The sequence below is a fragment of the Sardina pilchardus genome, chromosome 14, assembly GCF_963854185.1.
Source record: "Sardina pilchardus chromosome 14, fSarPil1.1, whole genome shotgun sequence".
Classification (NCBI taxonomy): domain Eukaryota; kingdom Metazoa; phylum Chordata; class Actinopteri; order Clupeiformes; family Clupeidae; genus Sardina; species Sardina pilchardus.
Window position 1 is genome coordinate 18219618 of NC_085007.1, and position 19861 is coordinate 18239478.

The 19861-nt window shown below is 41.9% G+C and overlaps 2 protein-coding genes across 3 annotated transcripts; one reads left to right on the forward strand and one right to left on the reverse strand.

Moving 5' to 3' along the window:
• The first annotated feature begins 10145 nt into the window (after nucleotides 1-10145).
• Nucleotides 10146-13740, forward strand: hvcn1 (hydrogen voltage-gated channel 1). Of its 2 annotated transcripts, none has more exons than XM_062555168.1 (6): nucleotides 10146-10304; nucleotides 11129-11325; nucleotides 11743-11847; nucleotides 12348-12579; nucleotides 12844-12956; nucleotides 13155-13740. In XM_062555168.1, exons 2-6 carry the CDS (start codon nucleotides 11146-11148, stop codon nucleotides 13209-13211), a joined length of 687 nt encoding a protein of 228 aa, XP_062411152.1. In that variant the 5' UTR covers nucleotides 10146-10304; nucleotides 11129-11145; the 3' UTR covers nucleotides 13212-13740. The 2 variants fall into 2 exon arrangements, with proteins under 2 accessions (XP_062411152.1, XP_062411151.1); XM_062555167.1 differs by having other exon boundaries at nucleotides 10148-10304; nucleotides 11093-11325.
• Nucleotides 13735-19737, reverse strand: tctn1 (tectonic family member 1). Its single transcript, XM_062555166.1, has 15 exons — nucleotides 19250-19737; nucleotides 18777-18894; nucleotides 18507-18640; nucleotides 18178-18329; nucleotides 17890-17992; nucleotides 17566-17678; nucleotides 17440-17460; nucleotides 17031-17180; nucleotides 16775-16900; nucleotides 16572-16660; nucleotides 15954-16091; nucleotides 15592-15745; nucleotides 15243-15374; nucleotides 14305-14478; nucleotides 13735-13956 (listed from the first exon to the last, which is right to left on the reverse strand). The coding sequence occupies exons 1-14, from the start codon at nucleotides 19590-19592 to the stop codon at nucleotides 14332-14334; spliced, it is 1920 nt and encodes a 639-aa protein (XP_062411150.1). The 5' UTR covers nucleotides 19593-19737; the 3' UTR covers nucleotides 13735-13956; nucleotides 14305-14331.
• Nucleotides 19738-19861: the final 124 nt, after the last annotated feature.

Sequence of the window (19861 nt, forward strand, 5' to 3'; positions counted from 1 at the left end):
AGAACCGCAGAACATATCAGAACATCAGATCTTGCTTCATGTTTAGGAAGTTAAGTAAAGGAAGTGATGCAACAACAGCTTTTTTCCCCCCTCTCCTCCCCGGAATCGTCCATCTGCAACAACAGCCCAGGCGCTGATCTCATACCCCTCGGTGAGAGGCCTTTGCCAAATTGCTGCCCTCGCTCATGTTCTCGTTCATGCCCTCGCCATTTTCTTCCGCTGCAGCCTCTCGCTCCCTCAGGCTGTGAGGGGCTGAACTTTTCCCCTGAAATTAATATGTGCCGCAGTTTCACTGGCTTGCTGGGGTGGAACCGAACCGCAGCCTCTCTGCTACCTACAGTACTGCTGTAGACTGGGTGGGCTTGCGATAGGCTCCTAAGCTGGGCTCGAGTCTATGCTAGGTATGTGTTCTGCATCAAAACGAGGGAGGACAGAGTGACTTACAGAGAAGGAGAGAATGAGAGGGATGGAGAGAGATTAGGAGAAAGGGAGGTGGGCGAGAGAGAGAGAGAGAGAGAGAGAGCACAATAACGATTACATGCCTTTACATCACTCACGGGCACTAAAGTTGAGAACAGATGTCTCCAACGAGGGAGAGGGGAAAAAAAAATAAAAAGCATCACTTGTGCTTGAACTATTGCTCCTGAATAATACATTCCAACATCAGGTGGAATTAGGTTTGTGTGGAGGCGGAAAGAGAAAGAGGCCAAGACACAGTTAAACAGAAAGAGTGAGAGAAAAAAAAGAGAGAAAAAGGACAGAGAGAGACAGAGGTGCAAATACCGAGATAGACTGACATAGCAAGGGATCAGACATTTCCTGATTACATTGCACTCGTGTCTTTGACAGCTTGACTGTGGATAGCGCCTGGGCCAGGGATGGAGATGGAGGTGGGGTGGGCGGTTGTGGTGGAGTGTTGTGCATGTGTGTGTGTGTGTGTGTGTGTGTCTGTGTGTGTGTGTGTGTGTGTGTGTGTGTGTGCATGTGTGTGCGTGTGTGTTGGATGGCGGAGTGGGGTGGAGGGGGCGGGTGGCGGATCTGCTGAAAAACAGCCACTTCCTCTCTTCAAACAGAACAGCTTCCTGTCTGCAGGGCATGGGTGGTACGGGGAGGGCTGTGGCGCGGCTCTGCCCTCGGGGGCCTGCAGAGAGAGGTGTCATTTAGCTCGTCTGATTCCAGCACTCACGCACGCACGCCGCCGCTCAGCACCCATGCTACCATGCGCAGGGCTGCTCTCACCGGTGCTTGTCTGTGACATCCAGGCGAAGTGTTTGCAGACAGAGATGCAGATTTCAGTGCTCAGGGCCATGGTGCAAAACAATCAGTGATACTCACCGAGCAAAGCACACAGACACACAGACACACACACACGCACACACACACAATCTGCCGTGCAGGCTGTGGAAAAAATAAAGTGGCTTCTATGTGCTCTTTCCTGTGCCCTTGTGTGTGTGTGTGTGTGTGTGTGTGTGTGTGTGTGTGTGTGTGTGCGTGTGTATGTGTGTATGTGTGTGTGTATTAGTCACTTTGTCCTAAGCTCGATAACACTACAAATTAAAATGTCTCTCACTCTGCGCGCAACAACAAAACACACCGCGGCGGCCGGGAGTAAAACACTCACTCCGGTGCTTTATGTTTTTTTTACCTCCTCTGCCTCTCCACTTCCACTTTGCCTCTTCTCTCCGAGGAGAAGAGTCTTCCGCCTCTCCCCAGAGGACCTCGGCTGTGGCTTTGATTGGGATCTGTCAGTGGGGGGCGCTTTACTGAGGAGGATATCCGGTCAGAGACAAGCTTAGGGGATTGCGGGGAGAGAGAGAGAGAGAGAGAGAGAGAGAAAGAGAGAGGGAGAGAGAGAGAGAGAGAGAGAGAGAGAGAGAGAGAGGGAGGGAGAGAGAAAGAGAGGGAGAGAGAGAGGGAGGGAGGGAGGGAGAGGGAGGGAGGGAGGGAGAGAGAGAAAGGAGGGTGCAGGGTAGAGGGAGAGAAAGAGTCAGACAGAGAGGTTGCTGAAGAGGTCCAAGCTTGACGTGTTTTACTGTTTTTTTTATTTTTTGTTTTATTGCTGTGCAAGTGGGCACCAGTGAAAGCAATTCCAGGTGTTAGTCATAGGCTACACTGACTGTCCATACACAACATGCACACACACACACACACACACACACACACACACACACACACACACACACACACACACACACACATAGAGATGAAGGGAGGTAGGTGGGGTGAGACACGAGAAGGCGAACAGAACAGAGAGCACGAACAACTGTGAGAGACAGAGGAGAGAATGAAAAAAGAAACAGCAGAGGGGGTAAACAGGAGGAGAGACAAACAGGAAAACCGAACGAATTGAGGAGGAAAGAGACAGGGAGAGAAAGATAGAGAGCTTAGAGAGAGAGAGAGAGTGAGAGAGAGAGAGAAAGATAGAAAGCAAAAGGCAGAAAGATTCACGGGCTCTTTGATGTGTTTCCGGCCCTCAGGTGATTCTCTCTCCCCTTAATTAGGTTGGGCCTCCTCTTGCCAGGCCCAGGATCATAACTGCCATCTGCCCTTCTGCTAAAACACACATACCACTGCACAGATCACTCTCACAAACATGCACACACACATACACACACCCCCACGCACACTTACTTACACACACACACACACACATATACACACGCATGCTCCACTGCACAAACATGACACAAGATGCAGAACCTATATAAATATGCTACACCCTGCTGTTAAAGTACATGGTGATCGATATACTGTTACAGACAACCCTCCGTCTGCCTCGCACACAAACTAGCACACAAAGTACACAAAGTAGCATGACCAAACAGCTTTAATAATTGATAAAGCCTCCTACACAATACATTATTCAGGAGGCCTTCACCCTCAAGTTTGCCAGCTTCCCCAATTTGCTATTGTGATAAAAACAGCGTGTTCGTAGCCGTCTGTGTCTAACACGCTCACAACAAGCGTTCAACGCGCACTGCTACAAAATGCTAATCCTGCAGAATAGAGAAATCGCAAAGCCATTGACAGTCATTCAGTGGGCGACTTCCTATTATGCAGATCCACCTCTGCCAAACAAACACACAAACAACAAACAAACAAACAAACAAGCCATAAAAACTGAAACCATCCTTCTTCCTGGAACACACAAACAGCCAAATTAGAGAACACTTGACTTCAACATTCTCGGCTTAAGTCTCTGAGGACTGTGTTTTCATAGCCCCTCATGAATTACAAAGCTGCTTTCAGTTTGGCTAAAAGCAATTGTTTACATTCCTGGCCGTGCAGTAGATATAGATAGAATCTCCAATCTCTATAACTCAGGCTATCTTGGAACACGTTGAACAAGTTGAAAACCAACCTGGAGCATCAGAAAACACAGCAGGCTTCCTCTTCAATATGTCATGTCATCCCATCACTGAGACGAGGGGAGTCATTAAAAGCTGATGGAGCCACACTGCCATAAACTCATAATGAGTGGAATGCAAAGCATTCTGAATACTAGGGCTCTGCAGATTGTCTCCTTTACTGATGAATATTTTTCAAAGCACTCCACCCCCCAACTTAAAAAACAAACAAAAACATTTAGGCTATACTTAGTATTAATCACTGATTTAATCTAGGCACATAGCCAGTAGCCAATGAACTACCAACAGATACCTTGTGGCACTGGTTCCTGATTAATCTAACTGTTCTCTTATAACGAAGGATATCTCCCAGAAAGGGCCTGCTGTTGCCACGGTGAGATGTTGTCAGTCTGTTCAATTATAAGGGGGCTGCTAGGCAGAGGTTGAAGCTGGGAGGGAGGGGAAACGAGGGCCAATTTGCATTTTCACTGAGTTCTAATTCCTCATGAATGAGAATTTTGCCTCTGCAGTGTTCTCTTGTGAGGGCTTTTTTTTGGAGAGATGCTATCTTATCATTTTAAGTGTTTGCAGGTGTTAATTTCCTCTCAACTCTCTGTATTTCATCTTGCTATCAGGACAGGGTGTAAAATGTTTACATTTTCAGTGAAAACCTTACAAATGTGAACCCAGAGTTAGATTTATGGTCACAACAACCTTAACCATTCCTAGTCTTTTAGAATACATTTCCAAATGGCTGAATGTCTTTCTCTTCTACAGGCTGCTCCTCAAGTGCAAGATGTGTAGACAGGCATCCTTGCACTTTCAGGAGAAATAAAACGCCACTGGAGACTCCGGAGCCGCTCTGGAGCTTGGCCAGTGAGCAGAGCAGAGCTGAGGAGCAGGTGAATGCCCGAACCTGCTCTAACCCCTCCTGCATGATGTGCTATATAACTCAGCCTTGGACAAACTCAAGACAGAAGACAGACAAACACTGTGAATCATCGAACAGCACACAGTCCATGTCTGGATCGCTCTTGTTTTGGCCTGCTCTGTTTCTTTTCTTCGTCCCGGCCAGAGTGGAGCAGAGCTCCTTTCACTGAGGCCAACCAGTCGGAATAGAAACTGCAGGTCGGTCCGTAAGGCGCCTCCGATGATGTAAAGATTAGTAACCCCATACCGGGCTGCCCGTCCTTAACAAGCGGAGCTCGAGCAGACCATGCAGCACTAAACAGAGCTCAAATGACAGCAGATGTCGGAACAGGGAAGAAGTAGCCATTGAAATGCCTTTCGTGGACCTAAGGTTATGTCTGGAGGGGAAATAATAAACATTTAGAAAGAGAGCACTAACCCTTTGGTGATATTTTAATTGAATGAAAGTTGGCATACCTAATATGTGTAATTTCAACACCAGATCTGTGATAATCATGCCTTGAAACTATAGTGTGAAAGAGTATTCAACCCACATATGCACACTCTCTCATTATTTTGGTTAGAGATGCTTTAGACCCATGCTTAAGCAGCCCTTAATGAGGGCACTTGGTACGATTTAGCATAATTGCCCAAAAGCCACAAAATATACTGGTGTAAACTAAGGTTCCTGAGTTAGTGGAGGTAGTAATGGTGGTCACAGCACAGGTTTTCTGAATAGCCCCAGTAGCCTATCCTTTTGCACACAGCTTACTAATATGCCACAGCCACACTTCCAAAATAGATTTATACTTGATGGCTGATCTGATGGCATTTTGAGAAAGCCACTTTGTGCTGAGTGCTGCATTGTGTTTCTTTTCTGCGTGATAATGGCCTCTTCAATATCTAAGACATCACAGCCTGCTGCAGCTTTTCTGTCTTGATTTAAAATACTGACAGTAAGGCTGGGATTATACTTGCCGTTAGACCAAGCGTAAGCGTATGCCCCCGTGTGCGACCTGCTGTGTCCTGTGTACAGACTCGCTGCAGCATTACGCACCTTACTGGAGGTCTTCACCAGGGGGAGACTAGTAGCCTAATATCAGATGTGGATGTGGCCATGTGCCATTGTTTACTCTCATGATTGCCCCCAGCTTTGATGTCGATAATGCATCTTGCAGTCAATTTGTTTTGGCAATGATCGCCCCCTACTTTCTTGTCAGTATTGCATCTCGCGGACGCGTCGTGTTCGCTTGCGACGACGTGCACGACCGACGCACCAAACGACCGCAAAATACGCGAGGCAGCCATGATGCGTACACGAACGCGTTGTCTACAGCAAGTCTAAACGTGCCTTAAGCCAACTACATGTCTAATACCATCTAGCAGTGCCATTAGCCACTGCCAACTCCAGAAAAGCCCAGATCAATATAAGTTAAATTAATTACTTTGATGCAAACTAATAATTAAGCTAATGCTCCCTCTGAAAACGCTTTGCCATTTTCCTCTAACGTTTGCACTTTCAGCTAATTCATCTTCATTCATTTTGGTCCAGGATATCAGAGGCTGTTACTGGCTGAATGCAGGTCTCTGCCCATTGCAGTGCTTTTTTGAAAGTTGAATCACCGTTCCAAACAAATCACAGTAGCAATCAGCCTAGCCTATTTACCATCACTCTGATAATTTCGTGTAAAAAGAAACTGTGTAAAACAACACTCAAGGTTCCCACATTTCGAAAGGATAAAGTTAGAAGTATGATTTAACCGCTCCTTGATACAGAGATTGTCTTTGTTCCGAGAGAACTCAGCAGAGGCGATTTTAACACGCGTCCCATCACTGACAGATGTAAAAACACAAAACGCCGATCAATGTGTTTACCTTTCGATGTCATTCTGGCTTCAAAAAAGTACGACTTCGAACGGCTTGGGGTCTGTCAACGTTGTGGACTCATGTCCGTAACGCGCTACACAGCGGGCACTCTGTGCTCCGTGGTCCCTGCATCGCGGTTCCGCACTACATTGCGATGAATAGGTGCGTGTTTCGGACTCTAGAGAAACAGGATCTCGTGCACCCCGCCCCAGCGGAGCCGCCTCCTCCCATCTCGCTCTGCATAAAGGATGCGTTGTTAACGTTACCTGTGGCTCTTCGCGGTCCGCTCAAGGCGCACAGGGTAGTTTCCACTCTTAACGGCAAACTGTTTCAGTGTAGCTGAATTCTAGAAAGTCTTTGAAAGACAGAAGCGACTGCGAGCTACTTATTGCCCCATCTATCTCTACTTTGACACAGCTCAGACAGCCTAGGCTAGGTGTTGCATCAACTTCAGACTGGCAGAGAGGTTTTAAGGATAAGGAAATAACGGCATCAGTGCATGCGCAACAGCAGCTGCGTCTTAGGCTACTTTTGTAAAATATCTCTTATCAAATAACACAAAGTTTCACATGATGTAAGGAAAATGAGTATAAAGTCTATAAATAGGCTGGACTGGTTTCCATCAAAAAACGATAAGCTGAACTCTGGGTCTACGCCTAGCCTACCCATTTCGTCCCATGACCCTAGCCTCACCAAGTTTTAGCGGCATGTCTTCTTTGTAGGCCATCTCACTCTGAAATTCGTTTAAGGTCAATTTGACCTTTATCAGAATTGTGCGCGGGGTAGAGACTGTCTGAAGTTTGCTGCTGATGAATGTATTACTCGCGAGCTCTCAGTTAGGCCTAATCTCATTCAAAATGCATGGTCTGTATGGACCTGGTAGCCAAGGGAGGCTACCTTGCCAAGTTGTATGGGAATATCAGGCTACATTTACCGGCGTCAATGCGAATGTCAGATCGGGCCAGAACAGTAGGCTAGTTTATGTAAGTAGTCTCTGGCTCCATCTGCTGGACATTGGTCTAGACAGAGGGCGCTAGGCCTACTGCTGGAGAGAGTAGCCTAATGATAATCAGAGGTCGGAGCTGATCAAATAGGTCTGTTTATATGCATTACAATAACCCATATGAAAAAAATACCAGAGTATATAACAGAGTATTTTACATACAAAATAGTATGTAATCATAAAAGAATCATGAAATAGTATCATAAAAGTGCAAAACACGAGTGCAGCCTCTGACTGGTTTGTAATTTGACCAGAGTTGTTGTGATCAAAACACTGAAATTCAGGAATAGGCTATGATCCAGTACAAGACAAAGTTACCACACACACCAACCTGAAGTTTCTTAAGAATTTTAATTATCCAATAAGAAGACATGGAACCGGTTATGTGGTTGCCCTGTAACAAGTTGCCCCATGTATACTGTTTAAGAAACATGATTAAAAAAATGTTTTTAATTAATCATTTGCCCAGACTTGTTGCGTATCATAATATTGTTAACTTTAATCATCCAATCGGAACACATGGGTCTGGTTAAGTGGTTGTTCTGCAACATTACTCAAATAACTTACCTTACCATGAGTTTGAGTTTGGTTTATGGTTTTTCTGTTTCTTGGACCCTAACACTCTTCTTGTAGTCCAAATCCAAAGAGTAAGACAAAGTCAATGTTCAAAAGAAAACTTTACCTTTACTTACTACCAAAATACAGAATAGGGTAGAGAGCCATATTTCTAAATAAAAGCTGAGCTCATGTGCTTTGCGTTGGTGTTCTGCGCTTGGGTGCAATAATTCTGCTAGGAGGTTGCAGTGAAAACAGTGATTTGGGCATTGTCCTAATAAGGAATGGATTCAATATAGTGCACATAAAAAGACGCAATGAATAGATTGATACAGCGATGTCGACATGGAGTGGAGGGCTCCAAACTAATATCATTAAAAATTGAGTGGGTCCTGTACCACCGTTATAATAGCTCCGACGTCCATGCCTCTGATGCAAACACACCCTACAGGCATTCAAACACAACCTCAGTGACAAACCAAGGCTTTTTCATACACACTGACATGATCTTAATGAAACTGGTTTTAGAGTTTCTCAAGAGAGCAGGTTTCATTAACAGGGTTTTAATAAATAAGGAGTGGTGAAGGCCATGTGTCTGTGGGGCTGAAAAGACTTTAAAGATGTGATATACCGTAAATTTGATAAAGGTCAACAACAGCATCTTAAATTAAAGTGTAGGCCTACCTTGAGTGAGATCAGGCTGAGTCATGAGATATATGTTCTTTTAGCACTGAGCAGACATGCTGGCAACTGCCCAAGTCTACAACAGTGGCCAAGAGTGAACTGGTTACAGTTGCATTTAGTATACACACTACCAGGCAAGAATGTATAATGAATTTGGGAGGAAATCACTCTTCACATGTCTCACAAGTTTTGCCAACAGCTAAGACTACAATATTAAACAGCATTTTGAACATCAAATTCCTACAGTAGGCTACTGAAAAGCCATGAAATGCACATATTGCACAGATAAATCTGCTAATGCACAAAGTTGTCCACAGAACAATGCCTATTTTGTACTCCATAATCTTTCTCTGACCTCTAGGCCTATTGGCAAGCAAGCATTATGCCTAACTTACAAAAACTTGATTTCCTGGGAGAGTTAAATGAAAGGCAAACAAAGAATGTATGAAATGCATGTGGAAGACTGTAAACAAAATGAGCAATGCAATATTCATTCTGCCTCAACACCTTGATTCTGATTAGACATACCATCTTCATTCCTCTATAATACTCCAACACAGTGCTGCTATCCCCTTCCAACTATTCACCTATATGTGGTTGTTTATAAATAAATAATTTTGTTTGTGTTTATTCTGTTTGGTGACTTAAATTGATTATCTGAGCCTGTACTTTCTGTATGAGCACTTCAGTGAGGAAAGACCAGAAGGGATGTAGAGATTTATGAGCTATAGCTTTACCTTGGGTCGCCTAATTTGTCATGTCTGTTGAAACTGGATAATGATACTATTGGATATCCAAAATAAGTTCTTGTTTTGTGAGCTGATGTAATGGTATGGTGGTTTGTGTGCCAAAGGCCTCGAGAAGCAAATTTATGGTCACTTCAGATGTTGCTAATAACTAATAAAATGGCCCAGCATATGCTTAATAACATATGCTGTTTATCAGATATAAATCAATAGGTGTAAACATATCTTCACTTAGCTCTTGTCAATGATCGAAAACCTTTTTACTCTGATTGGTCGTACTCTACGAGTGACTATTGTTAATGACCAATACTGCCATCTAGTTGCTAAAACCTCCACAAGTGACAAATCCAGCATTGCCTATATGTCAAAACACTAGACTGGGTAAACCCAGCCCGATCTGCTGGGCTGGCAATTGGATTTCACCCTGCAGCTCAGGCTGGAAACCTGCACATTTATTTCTCCTGCTTCCTGTCCACGTTTGCGCTCGGATCGTTGGTCTGAGTCATTTGAACCCATTGATCATGCCTCTTGAGTAGTAGAAATAAAGCACAGACTCCCCAGACTAATGTTCAGTCTCAAAAGACTGAGCTTAGTCTTGTGACAGCCAGGGTATCAACACACTACAATGTCTTTATTAAAACACAACGTCCATAATTGCTTTGAATTACGTTTCCTTTTCTTTGTCAAGCCTTAAACTGTACTGTTAATATTTGTGTTGGCTCAAATTTTGCTTAGGCTATTTTTTTGAGCTGATAAAGCCTATCAACATGGTAAAGCAATTGCAGACAAAACTGAATTAAGCTGGCATGATATTTCAACACAGGCCTATTTCAGGATGTAAACAATATCCTGCACACCCCAAAACAGCAAAAAAGAACACTATATTGCAAACCAGGTACAAAGAATGCAGGTTTATTGAGGAATAATTGTCTCAGTCATATAGGCCTTTTCTCATCTTTTATCAGTTTTACTGTCAGTCGCTCCTCACGGTCTCATGACATCGCAATCCTCATTTCCTTCAGGGAAGAACAAATCCAAGTTGGAGGCGGAGTTATAGGGTCAACATTTTCTTGAGGTAAAAAGCGAATTTGGATATGAATATTGGTGAATATCTCACGATGGCTCGTTTGTAACTGACAGAGAATATATACATTTCCTTTACAACTTGCGACGCAACTGCAAAAAGTCATAGAGGTAAGGTTACATATTAACTAACTGCTCGTTTTTCTTCTAAGGTAATAATGAAGTTGTTGTTTTTGCTTTTAGCCTTAACAAAATAAGAAACAACCATAACGTAAAATGTTACATGTGCATTTGCTGCCCTAATGCAATGTAGACGACAACATGTTGAGTGTTTGGATTACGGATGTCATGGAATGGTGAGGTCTGCATTTCTGCAGGAAATCACGAGTTTAGCACAAGCCACTGACAACAGGACAATGAGATACTAGCCAAACAAAAGTCAAGTGCTTAAACTTTTGTTGTTGTCGAATCTATGCAACATAGGCCCACTTCTTAAATAACTAAGTATGTAGCCTTGTTTTACTCGCATCTTGCGCGTAACTTTTCATGCAGGCTACTCCAGAGTCTGGCTGAATTCTAACATCGTCAATGTTCGGTCAAATACAGTGGTGGCAGAGCCTGCACAGGCTACCCAGTACCACAGCACGAAGTCTGCATGGCCCGTTATAAATGACACTGCCGTTTCAAAATCCCATCTCAGATCTGTCGACATTTTCCTAACTCAGTCCTAACATTTTACAAACAAAACGACAGCATGTGAGGTTTCTCCAAAGATCGGCGTCTCCAAAGGTCTCTTTGTGCGTTTTACCAGAGATAGATAATGTCCTGCCACATTACGCAAGGAGGTACGCCTATTATTGCGAAATATACTGTTACGAAATATACTGTTGTACCATACATATTTAAATTTGAGAGTAAAACTTAAATCTAAGTGACACCAAGCTTGCTGACTTTTTCAGATCTTCCCAGTAACTCACGGTGCGCCCCCTCTGCAGGCGCACTGCAGATCAACATGTCACGTTACCTGAAATTCTTCACAGTCGTTGGAGACCAGGATCAGGGTGATGCTGCCTGGCAGGATGAGGAGCTTCATGAGGCCAGTGAAGACCTGGAGCCGGCCACTGGACAGCAGCTGACGCGCATCACTTTCAGAGATGCCTTATGCCGTCTCTACAGCTCCGAGAGATTTCAGGTGGGGTAGGCATAGAGGATGAATTAGAGATATAGGATTGTTGAATATCAAACCTAAATGGCAGCATATAGGTAACACACATAATGTCAACCATTTTGGTGGTAATATTGATCACTGCAGGTATACATTTTTAACTAGGATTACAGTCAATGTCCTCATTTGACAACTTCTTAATTTCATTTCACATATTTATAAGGACAAAACACATTAATCAACATGTGTAAATGTAGCAGACAGTTAGCTGAGTTAGCTGAGTAATTTTCAACTACAGTCCTTTGGCAAGATGGTGTAATAACCATTAATTGACTATTAGGCCAGTTGTTCTTAAATGCTAGTTCTTGTCTCTGAAAGTAGGATTTGTATATCAGTTCTCTCCTGTAGAGGTGTTGGTCTGATCATTTGATGTATGTTTTACAGATTGCTGTGGTCTGTATGGTTATTCTGGATGCTGTGTTTGTGCTCTGTGAGCTTCTTATGGATTTGTCCATAATACAAGCTGATGCTGGCCATGTTGCCCCACAGGTAGGCGCTGCCATGCTTATTAAAGTGAAGTATGCTATCTGAGTGTATGTGTACTTAATTATGTTGCAGGGAGGAGATGTATTAATTGCTACTGACCATAATTATTCAACGAGTTATTGTCAGGACAATTTGATAAGTGAAGCTATTTTTGATTTGTCATGCTAGAGTTTCAATTTACTCCTGAGTGGGCTGAAAAGGGCCTTGTGTAAGAATTGTCACACTTCATGACTTCATTCAGAGGTCACAGCTAAATTTAGATTAATTTCCATTTCCCAACCACTGGCCTTCAGGGTCTCTTAGTAACTTGCTTTAGATTGCGTAAATCAACTAAACCAAATCAAAAAGATCTAATGCAACAGTGCAATATTTTATCTTATATAATTAATTACTTGTATAATATAAAATGAAGGTGTACAGCTATGCTCCGTCAGCGTAATCTCTATCAGCTAGTTTCCAAGGCTAGCTTATTATTCCCATCATTGTCTCCTGATCATTGGCAGGTCTTCCACTACCTCAGCCTGGCAGTGCTCACCTTCTTCATGGTGGAGCTGGCGGGGAAGATCTACGCCTATCGCTTGGACTTCTTCAAGCACAAGTTTGAGGTGTTTGATGGAATGGTGGTGGTGGTGTCCTTCATCCTGGACATTGTGTACATCTCCAAAGAGGATGCCTTCGATGGCATGGGTCTGCTGATTCTGCTCAGGCTGTGGAGAGTGGGCAGGATTATCAATGGTGAGCCCTTTGAGATTTAAAGCAACAGGATGTAAAGATACCTCTCAGTGTACATTTTCAAAGTACTGGGGTACTAGAGTAAAGTGGTACCCAATGTGTCACAGAGAGTTATGTTGCTGCACATTGCATCAAAGTTACATTATGAAAAAATACCAAGGGTTTCAGGAAGACAGTGGCAATGGCAGATGCCATGATTCTCCCTATTATGATCTCCATTTCACTCTTTGAGATGATTGTAAAAGACTTTCTCTTTACTCTTTACAGGTATCCTGATGTCTGTGAAGAATCGTGCGAATAACCAAGTTCAGAAACTGAAGGACAGCAACAATCATCTTATTCAAAGAGTCAATGAGCTGCAGGACAAAAATAAAAAGATGGTAAGTGCACTTCAATGAAATGCCTCAGTCCACAGCACAGGTAATCAATAGTAATGGTCAGCCCCCCCATTATCAGTAGTCTTGTGTGTGTATTTGCTCATACACAGCAGAATGTTAAAATCTAGCATCCTGACAGCAGTCATTATGGTTGTTGTATGAAAATCACCCTTAATTGGAATGTATGTTATTCTGCCTTAGGAAGAAGAGAATTCTCAACTGCGCTCACTTTTGCAACAACATAAGATCCAGTTTTGATATTTCCAGAAGCAAAAATAATGGATCTATGAAACTACGAAGCAACACATTTATGCACTCTATGCTTTTGTTCTTGCTCAGCACATGACAAAGGGAGACTTTATGTACACAATCAATGTAGAAATCAAATGTATTTATGTAATTGTGCCTCATCAAATAATGGTGTTTTTCATGAAAATATACAGTGATGAATCAGTGAACTTACAAGTCTACTTCTCTTGCGCTAAATACAATGACTATTCGCATGTTAAGGCACAAGAGTGGATTCATTGTAATCAACTGTACTGTATGTATCAGATTATTTTTCGATGCGATTCTTAAACAATAATGTATTGTATTTTGAACTTATTTTGTTCAAATTGATTTGACATGTAACTTCCTTACAAACACAAGGTCATGTTTAACCCACTGGGCATTGAGATTCGTTTGAGAACTCTACACAAGTATTTGTATTCTGCTTCAAGTCCATTGTATATAATTTACTCTTGCTAGATGTCATGCACAATTAAAAGACATTTGTACATGTGTGATCAAAGTGATTTATTGCAATATACAAAACATATCAGCACACACATCCACAAAGTATACAAAATAATTTATACATGTATCTAATGTAGACACATTTATACTGTACTTGCACATTCTCATAATCAAACAAAGCATTCTTGACCTACAAATGTCGTCTTTTGGTCAAATCATTTCGGAAGTGTGTTGAGGTAGGTAAAATCCCTTGAGAGCGCAGGAACTGTCTTAGAAAAAATGGTTGATGTAAGATACAAGGCAGACAAAATTAGGATAGATGGATGTCATTTGGATCTAAAACAGATACATCAAAAAACTGAATTTCCACATTAGTGAACTTGCTGAAATAGAGAACTACTTAGTATATTACGAACTGTAAACCCATTGACTTGACTGGTTGCTAGTGCCAGGAACAAAAGCACTGTGTAAAGTAGAATAAAACTATTTGCGGTCTTCTCTGTATTGTAAAATAATTCTAAAATAACCTTGATGACCCATAAACCCTCCTTGTGTTCCAGTGTATCCCCCTCGCGCCTGCTCTATGAGTTGTTTTGAGAACACACAAACAAACCTTGACCTTATAGGAGACATAGATCTGTCACACAAAGGGAAAGAAGAAGTCAAAGGGCAGCTTAGCATCGATGGTAGGTGGCGCCCTATAACCAGGCTCTGCTGGTGCAGACACATCCACAAATGCCACAGAGGTGGTGACAGGCACAAAGCCATTGGCACCTGATAGGAGGACCTGGAACCACAGAACAGAGACAAAATGGTCATGATCTTCATGAGTATAACTTATAACATTTTTCAACTGTGAGGCTCAACATTGCACTTTTCCCAGTGGTTGCAAACTTACAGCACCTTAAACTGGGAGGCAGACATGCCAGCAAGGAGGCTAAAACCTATGGTGCTTGCATGCCTTAAGGAGACAATAACCTAGGGTCTATTTCTGGATGATAATGAGTGTACATTTTCAATTGAGACCAAAATTATAGTGTCTGTTCCTAGCAGGTCTCTTAAGACTTCATGCACGAGATGTAAGACACACATACTGCACAGCTGCTATACCAGCTGGCAACCGTCACATCAGCACATACAGCACATACAGCATCTCTCCCCTATACTAAATGACGACATTAAAATTACAACAATTCCACAAAGGATATACCACTGTCATTTCGATTATATGCAGACAAGAATTGGATAATTTAGGTGACATATTTTCTGATTTAATAATGTAGTTCCAGTATTAAAAGATGATGCCACCAATCACAGACTCACTGGTAGCACAAAGGTATGTAGCCATTACAATACAGGTTATTTGGAATACAAAAAATCTCTAAACAATCTAAAATATTAATATGTATACATATTGTTTCCTCTAGATCTTTTTAGCAGTGGGGGCAAGCCAGTCCACAATCTCCAAATAATCCTCAAGTCTCAAATTCTATAATTAAAACCCTACAAATAGATATATGATGGAGGAGATTTTAGAAAAGGGTAACTTACCAGGCTGCTAGTGTTGGTTTCAATTATTTCAGTCACACTGACAATTTGTGCTTGGGGATTCACCAGGGACCCATACTTGGTCCATCTCACTTCAGTATGAAGAGACAGTGGTACGTTACACTCTCTGGAACCCTGTCAAACACAAAACAAGTATAAAAAGAAAGAGCAAACAACAGACTTTACTTGGGCAATCTTGGGAAAACCAAAATAATAGCTTTTGGCCTCTTTATTCTGAAGTCTCAAGTGAAATTGTTTTGAAGTCCCTGTAATGTTTCATGAGGTAAAACCTCTTCTTTAGAACAATAATATGTGGGTCTCACAAAATCTAAAACAACCATAAAACCCTTACTGATGCTGTAGTTTGGTTCTTGATTGGTACCCAGTCCAAAGTGTTCTTAGGAGGGGAATTTCCGAAAGAAGCCACATAATCTGGAAAGTTCTTTCCTTTAAGAACACCAATGAGAGTCTCGGATAGAACTGAGCAGTTGGAAGCTTCTGTCAACCTGGGCAAAAAGTTGAAAAGAGCAGAGAATATTTTTTCTTCATTCTACAGTCACACTCTAACACTCTACACCAACACTGACCAAATGCAACTTATATCATTATCATAATGGCCTCAGTTTCATGTGAAAGAGCAATGGAAACTGAAAATGACTAAGAATGAAAAGTAAAAAGGAATAACATAATAATTTAATGAAATGTTTGTCTCACCTGAAGGTGCAGCCAGACACTGTATCTACTCCAAAGAGCACAGGAGAGCGATCCATGCTGCCTGACAGGCAGTCCTGACCCCTAGAACTACGGATGACTGTGACACCTGTCTTGGGGTCAGTTCTCAAGGAAATCCCAGTGAAGAAAAACAGTTAAGGACACAAACTGTGACTGTTGTAGCTCAGTTCTGAAACCAGGGCTCCGAACCTCAATCATATGGTTTCCTGCATAATTCTTTTTGCAGGTATGCACATTGTTTTTTTTTTTTTTGTGATACATAATCAACTTCAAAATGTACATAGCAGGAGGATGCAACAACTGCATTTTGATCAAATCAGAGAGTATTAATAATAACTGATGTCACTGACAAAGAATGTTGCATCTTAATGTTATGCAGTTTAGATAAAGAGACCTCATCTTGTAGAAAATGGGGCTGGACTGTCAGCTCATGCACATTCTCTCCACATTTTTACAAAACAACCATAAGTCCTATACTTGAATCTGCATCTGGCAAGTTTAAAAGGGTACAGAACATTCAAAACAACCTCCTCTGTATCACAGATAAACAGGACTCACTTGCACACAAATGACTCATTTTGGAGCTGGTGGAAAGGATATTTTGCTGTTTTTGTGCCAGCGATTAGAGGTAATCCTACCATGTATCCAGGATTGCCACTGAATCTCAACAATGGTTTTTTCGCATACTCCTATAAATGTAGAAAATATATACACATAACTGTTTTGTAGAGTACAGAACATCAGGAAATGGGAAATAATTGGAACTGGTTCAATAAGCAGACACTTTCACTGGTTTTCCATACCTGCATAAATTCTATCTGAAAAGTTTGCTGCAGTGGCATCATATTGTTCCTGACAGCACCCAGGATAAATGCTGTGGTCACATTCTTAATTTCCCCGATGTCGCTGAACACAACTACATACTGGACCTTTGACAGTGACAAACACAAGATAATTAGTACTAACCAACAGATATGTGAAGTGTAGATAGAGATCTGTGAAGAGGAAACAGTGACGTAGTGCCAAAAAGTGATTGTGTGCACCTTTCCAAGACCTTACCTGAAGCACCACGTTATTGCACACAGGAGAGGAAGCACCTGTCGGGTTCACTAGTTGAGGAGAGTAGCTGGAGTTGTCAGAGGGATCCACTGGAGTCTGCACACCTTCCCAAGACTGCAAGACAATGGATTCCACCTCCACTGGCACCAGCTGTAATCATCATGCAATTGAAGAGTCACAGACCATTGAAATCTGACTACTTTCCACATTTTGAGATGATATGCAATTATTCTCCACTGGCACAGACATGCCTTAAATAGATACAGAGGCAAACAAATTTATCTTAGCTCTCTATATAATCACAATACATAACAATAATCATAGATGCAGTTATGACTATAGTTCTAATATACTCAAGGAAAAAATGGGACGTTGTGGTGATAGATGGGTTGACAAGAATTGCACTTACAGTGGCACGAGTAACTTCGCCCTGCAAAATGAAATGTGAAAGATCAATTTTAATATTAGTGTCTACTCTGCAAAAACGTACATTTAGTGTAGCGCCATGGCTCATTGAATAGACAAATAGACTCACCGAGACAACTTGGAAAGCAGCATAGCTCTGCAAACTTAGTGCACCCAGTGTGGTGCAGTCATTTACCAAGTCAAAGTTTCGCATACATGTGGTTTTCTGATCCTGTAGAAATGCTGTACAATAGACCAGACAGCAACATTGGTCAAATTTAGCTTTCATAACTAGTCCAGTTTTCATAACTAGTTTTCATAACTACTCCATGAGTGTACTATTGTCTTAGTAAAAATGTACTGCTAAAATACAATCAATATGTGTATGTGTGTCTGAGAGAGAGAAAAAAACGGAAAAACATTTTGGAGAGAGGGATGTCGACGCTGGTGATACCTGCAGGATTGGCATCTAAGCAATAGGAAGTCCCAGCTGAAGCAGGCAGGAGGAGGTTTCCCCTCTGCCCCATCTCATCTTCGGTTTGGATCAAATCACCATACTGGCAATTCACATGAAAAATAAAAAGAATGAGCATTAGTTCACAAAAAAAAGGTGTTCGTACTTTCTTTAACAAACATGCAATACTACCAACGTGATGCATCAAAATGTAGAAACAATATTCGTATCTAGATTTAACACTAGTTGTTATGTACAGTATGCTATAACTCATTAAAGGAACTTTACAAGGTATCCAAATGGGAGTCCTGAATCCTGTTGGTTTGACCCAGTGCTCCCTTCTGAAGTGCTGAAGAAAAATTCAACAAACTGATGGAAGAGGGAGTCAAAATTGACATCTGTGGGCACGTCTGGAGTGGCATAAGACAAGCCTGCATCATCTGTTGGAAAACAAACATACAGCACAAACAAATGATACTCTTAGGAAGACATATATCAGCCATTTATTAACACGTCGAAATTGATGTTATTGTTTGTAACAAGTGTTTGAAACAAGTGTGTTTACTGATGACCGCTGTTATTTACACAGAACCATATGAACAAGGAGCTTTTCTTACAGTTGGCTTTCTGTATGCAGAATACTCCAGAGTTGACCTCTCTATCAACAGAGGACTGCACACTGGCATAACCATCTGGACTGGTTCTCAAGGAATAGGAAGCCACATCTTGACTACACAATTTAGGGTTGACGCTGCAAAAGTAGAGAAAAATGCATTTTGGTTCATATCAGGTCAATATACAACTAAAAGAGAATTCTTTCATTTGTATTCCTCACTTCTTATTCGAATAACCAAATGAATATGAAATTAGGTAGGTTTCCCACATACATGACTTTCTCAACGGAGCAGGAAGTGAAGAGAGACACTTCATCTGTGCAATCAGGATCACAGCAGCAATTCACCTCACATTCCCCATTGTGCAGATTACATGGGCACAGGCTGGGAACTAGAGAATGGAAATAAAATACTACATTAGCAAAGGACTATAATAACACACGGATAGTCTTAACTACACGCAGTCAAATTTGTCAGTCTTGGCAGTGACAGTAGCGAAATGATCTGCCCTGACAGAGAATGTCTAATATGGGCTCTGGGCCTGACAAACCCAGCAATGACGAGTAGTAGTGGCATGGCTTTTTAATTCTGGCAGCTACATAGCTACATACATTAGCGTTAATTCATCATGCACGCAGTCCAACTTTGTCTGCAAACAGCTAAGTCGTTGGCACTCAATTGACAGTCGCTTTGCTAGTTAGCAGATAGCTAAGTAAGAGTCTTTAGCAACAATGTCAAGATCGTACCAGAATAATCCGGGGTAGGTAGAGAACTGAAAAGTTGACGAGGTTCCCGTGGAGCTACTGTAGGCGCACTTTGTGTTGTTGACGCTGTAGGAAGATCTGTTGCCTCATTTCCAGGAGTGGTCTCGCTCAGTCCAGTTTGATCTGGGAACGAAGTGTCTGTTTCAGTGGGCAAAGTATCTGTTGATGTTGGCAACGAAACGGTGGTACTGTCCATAAATTCCGAGAAATTCTGTAGTCCAATTAAGTCAGTTGTATTGATAAAGTCGCTATTGTTCTCACTGTATGCATTGGAGCAAGTGTTTTCAGAGTATATTAAAATAAACACTAAAAACAGGGCTTCCATAATATCGGTCTTAGTAACCGATTTGTGTCAATGGCGTCATGTATCCAGGAAATCGTACAGGAAGCCCATAAGCATTCTGGGTAAAAATAAAATTAAAAGAAAAGAAATACCAGAGCCCATTTATTAGACATTCTCTGGAAATACCTTACCTTTTTATTTCGTTTCATTGATTGACTAAGTCTTAATTTGGAAATGCGGCTATCGCTTAAAACGTAGTCTAAAGCCATTCCATGGGATTTTCGACATCTGTCTCAAAATCACTTTAGCCA

Bases quoted from the DNA above. Each gene is read 5' to 3' on its own strand.
- tctn1 (XM_062555166.1), bottom strand. From the start codon at position 19,592: ATGGAAGCCCTGTTTTTAGTGTTTATTTTAATATACTCTGAAAACACT. The intron at 18,641-18,776 runs GTATGTGGGAAA...CTACTTTTGCAG, and splicing joins TGCTCCGTTGAGAAAGTCAT to CGTCAACCCTAAATTGTGTA. The intron at 17,461-17,565 runs GTGAGTCTATTT...TTCATTTTGCAG, and splicing joins CTGCTTTCCAAGTTGTCTCG to GGCGAAGTTACTCGTGCCAC.
- hvcn1 (XM_062555168.1), top strand. From the start codon at position 11,146: ATGTCACGTTACCTGAAATTCTTCACAGTCGTTGGAGACCAGGATCAG. The intron at 11,848-12,347 runs GTAGGCGCTGCC...GATCATTGGCAG, and splicing joins CTGGCCATGTTGCCCCACAG to GTCTTCCACTACCTCAGCCT. The intron at 12,957-13,154 runs GTAAGTGCACTT...ATTCTGCCTTAG, and splicing joins AGGACAAAAATAAAAAGATG to GAAGAAGAGAATTCTCAACT.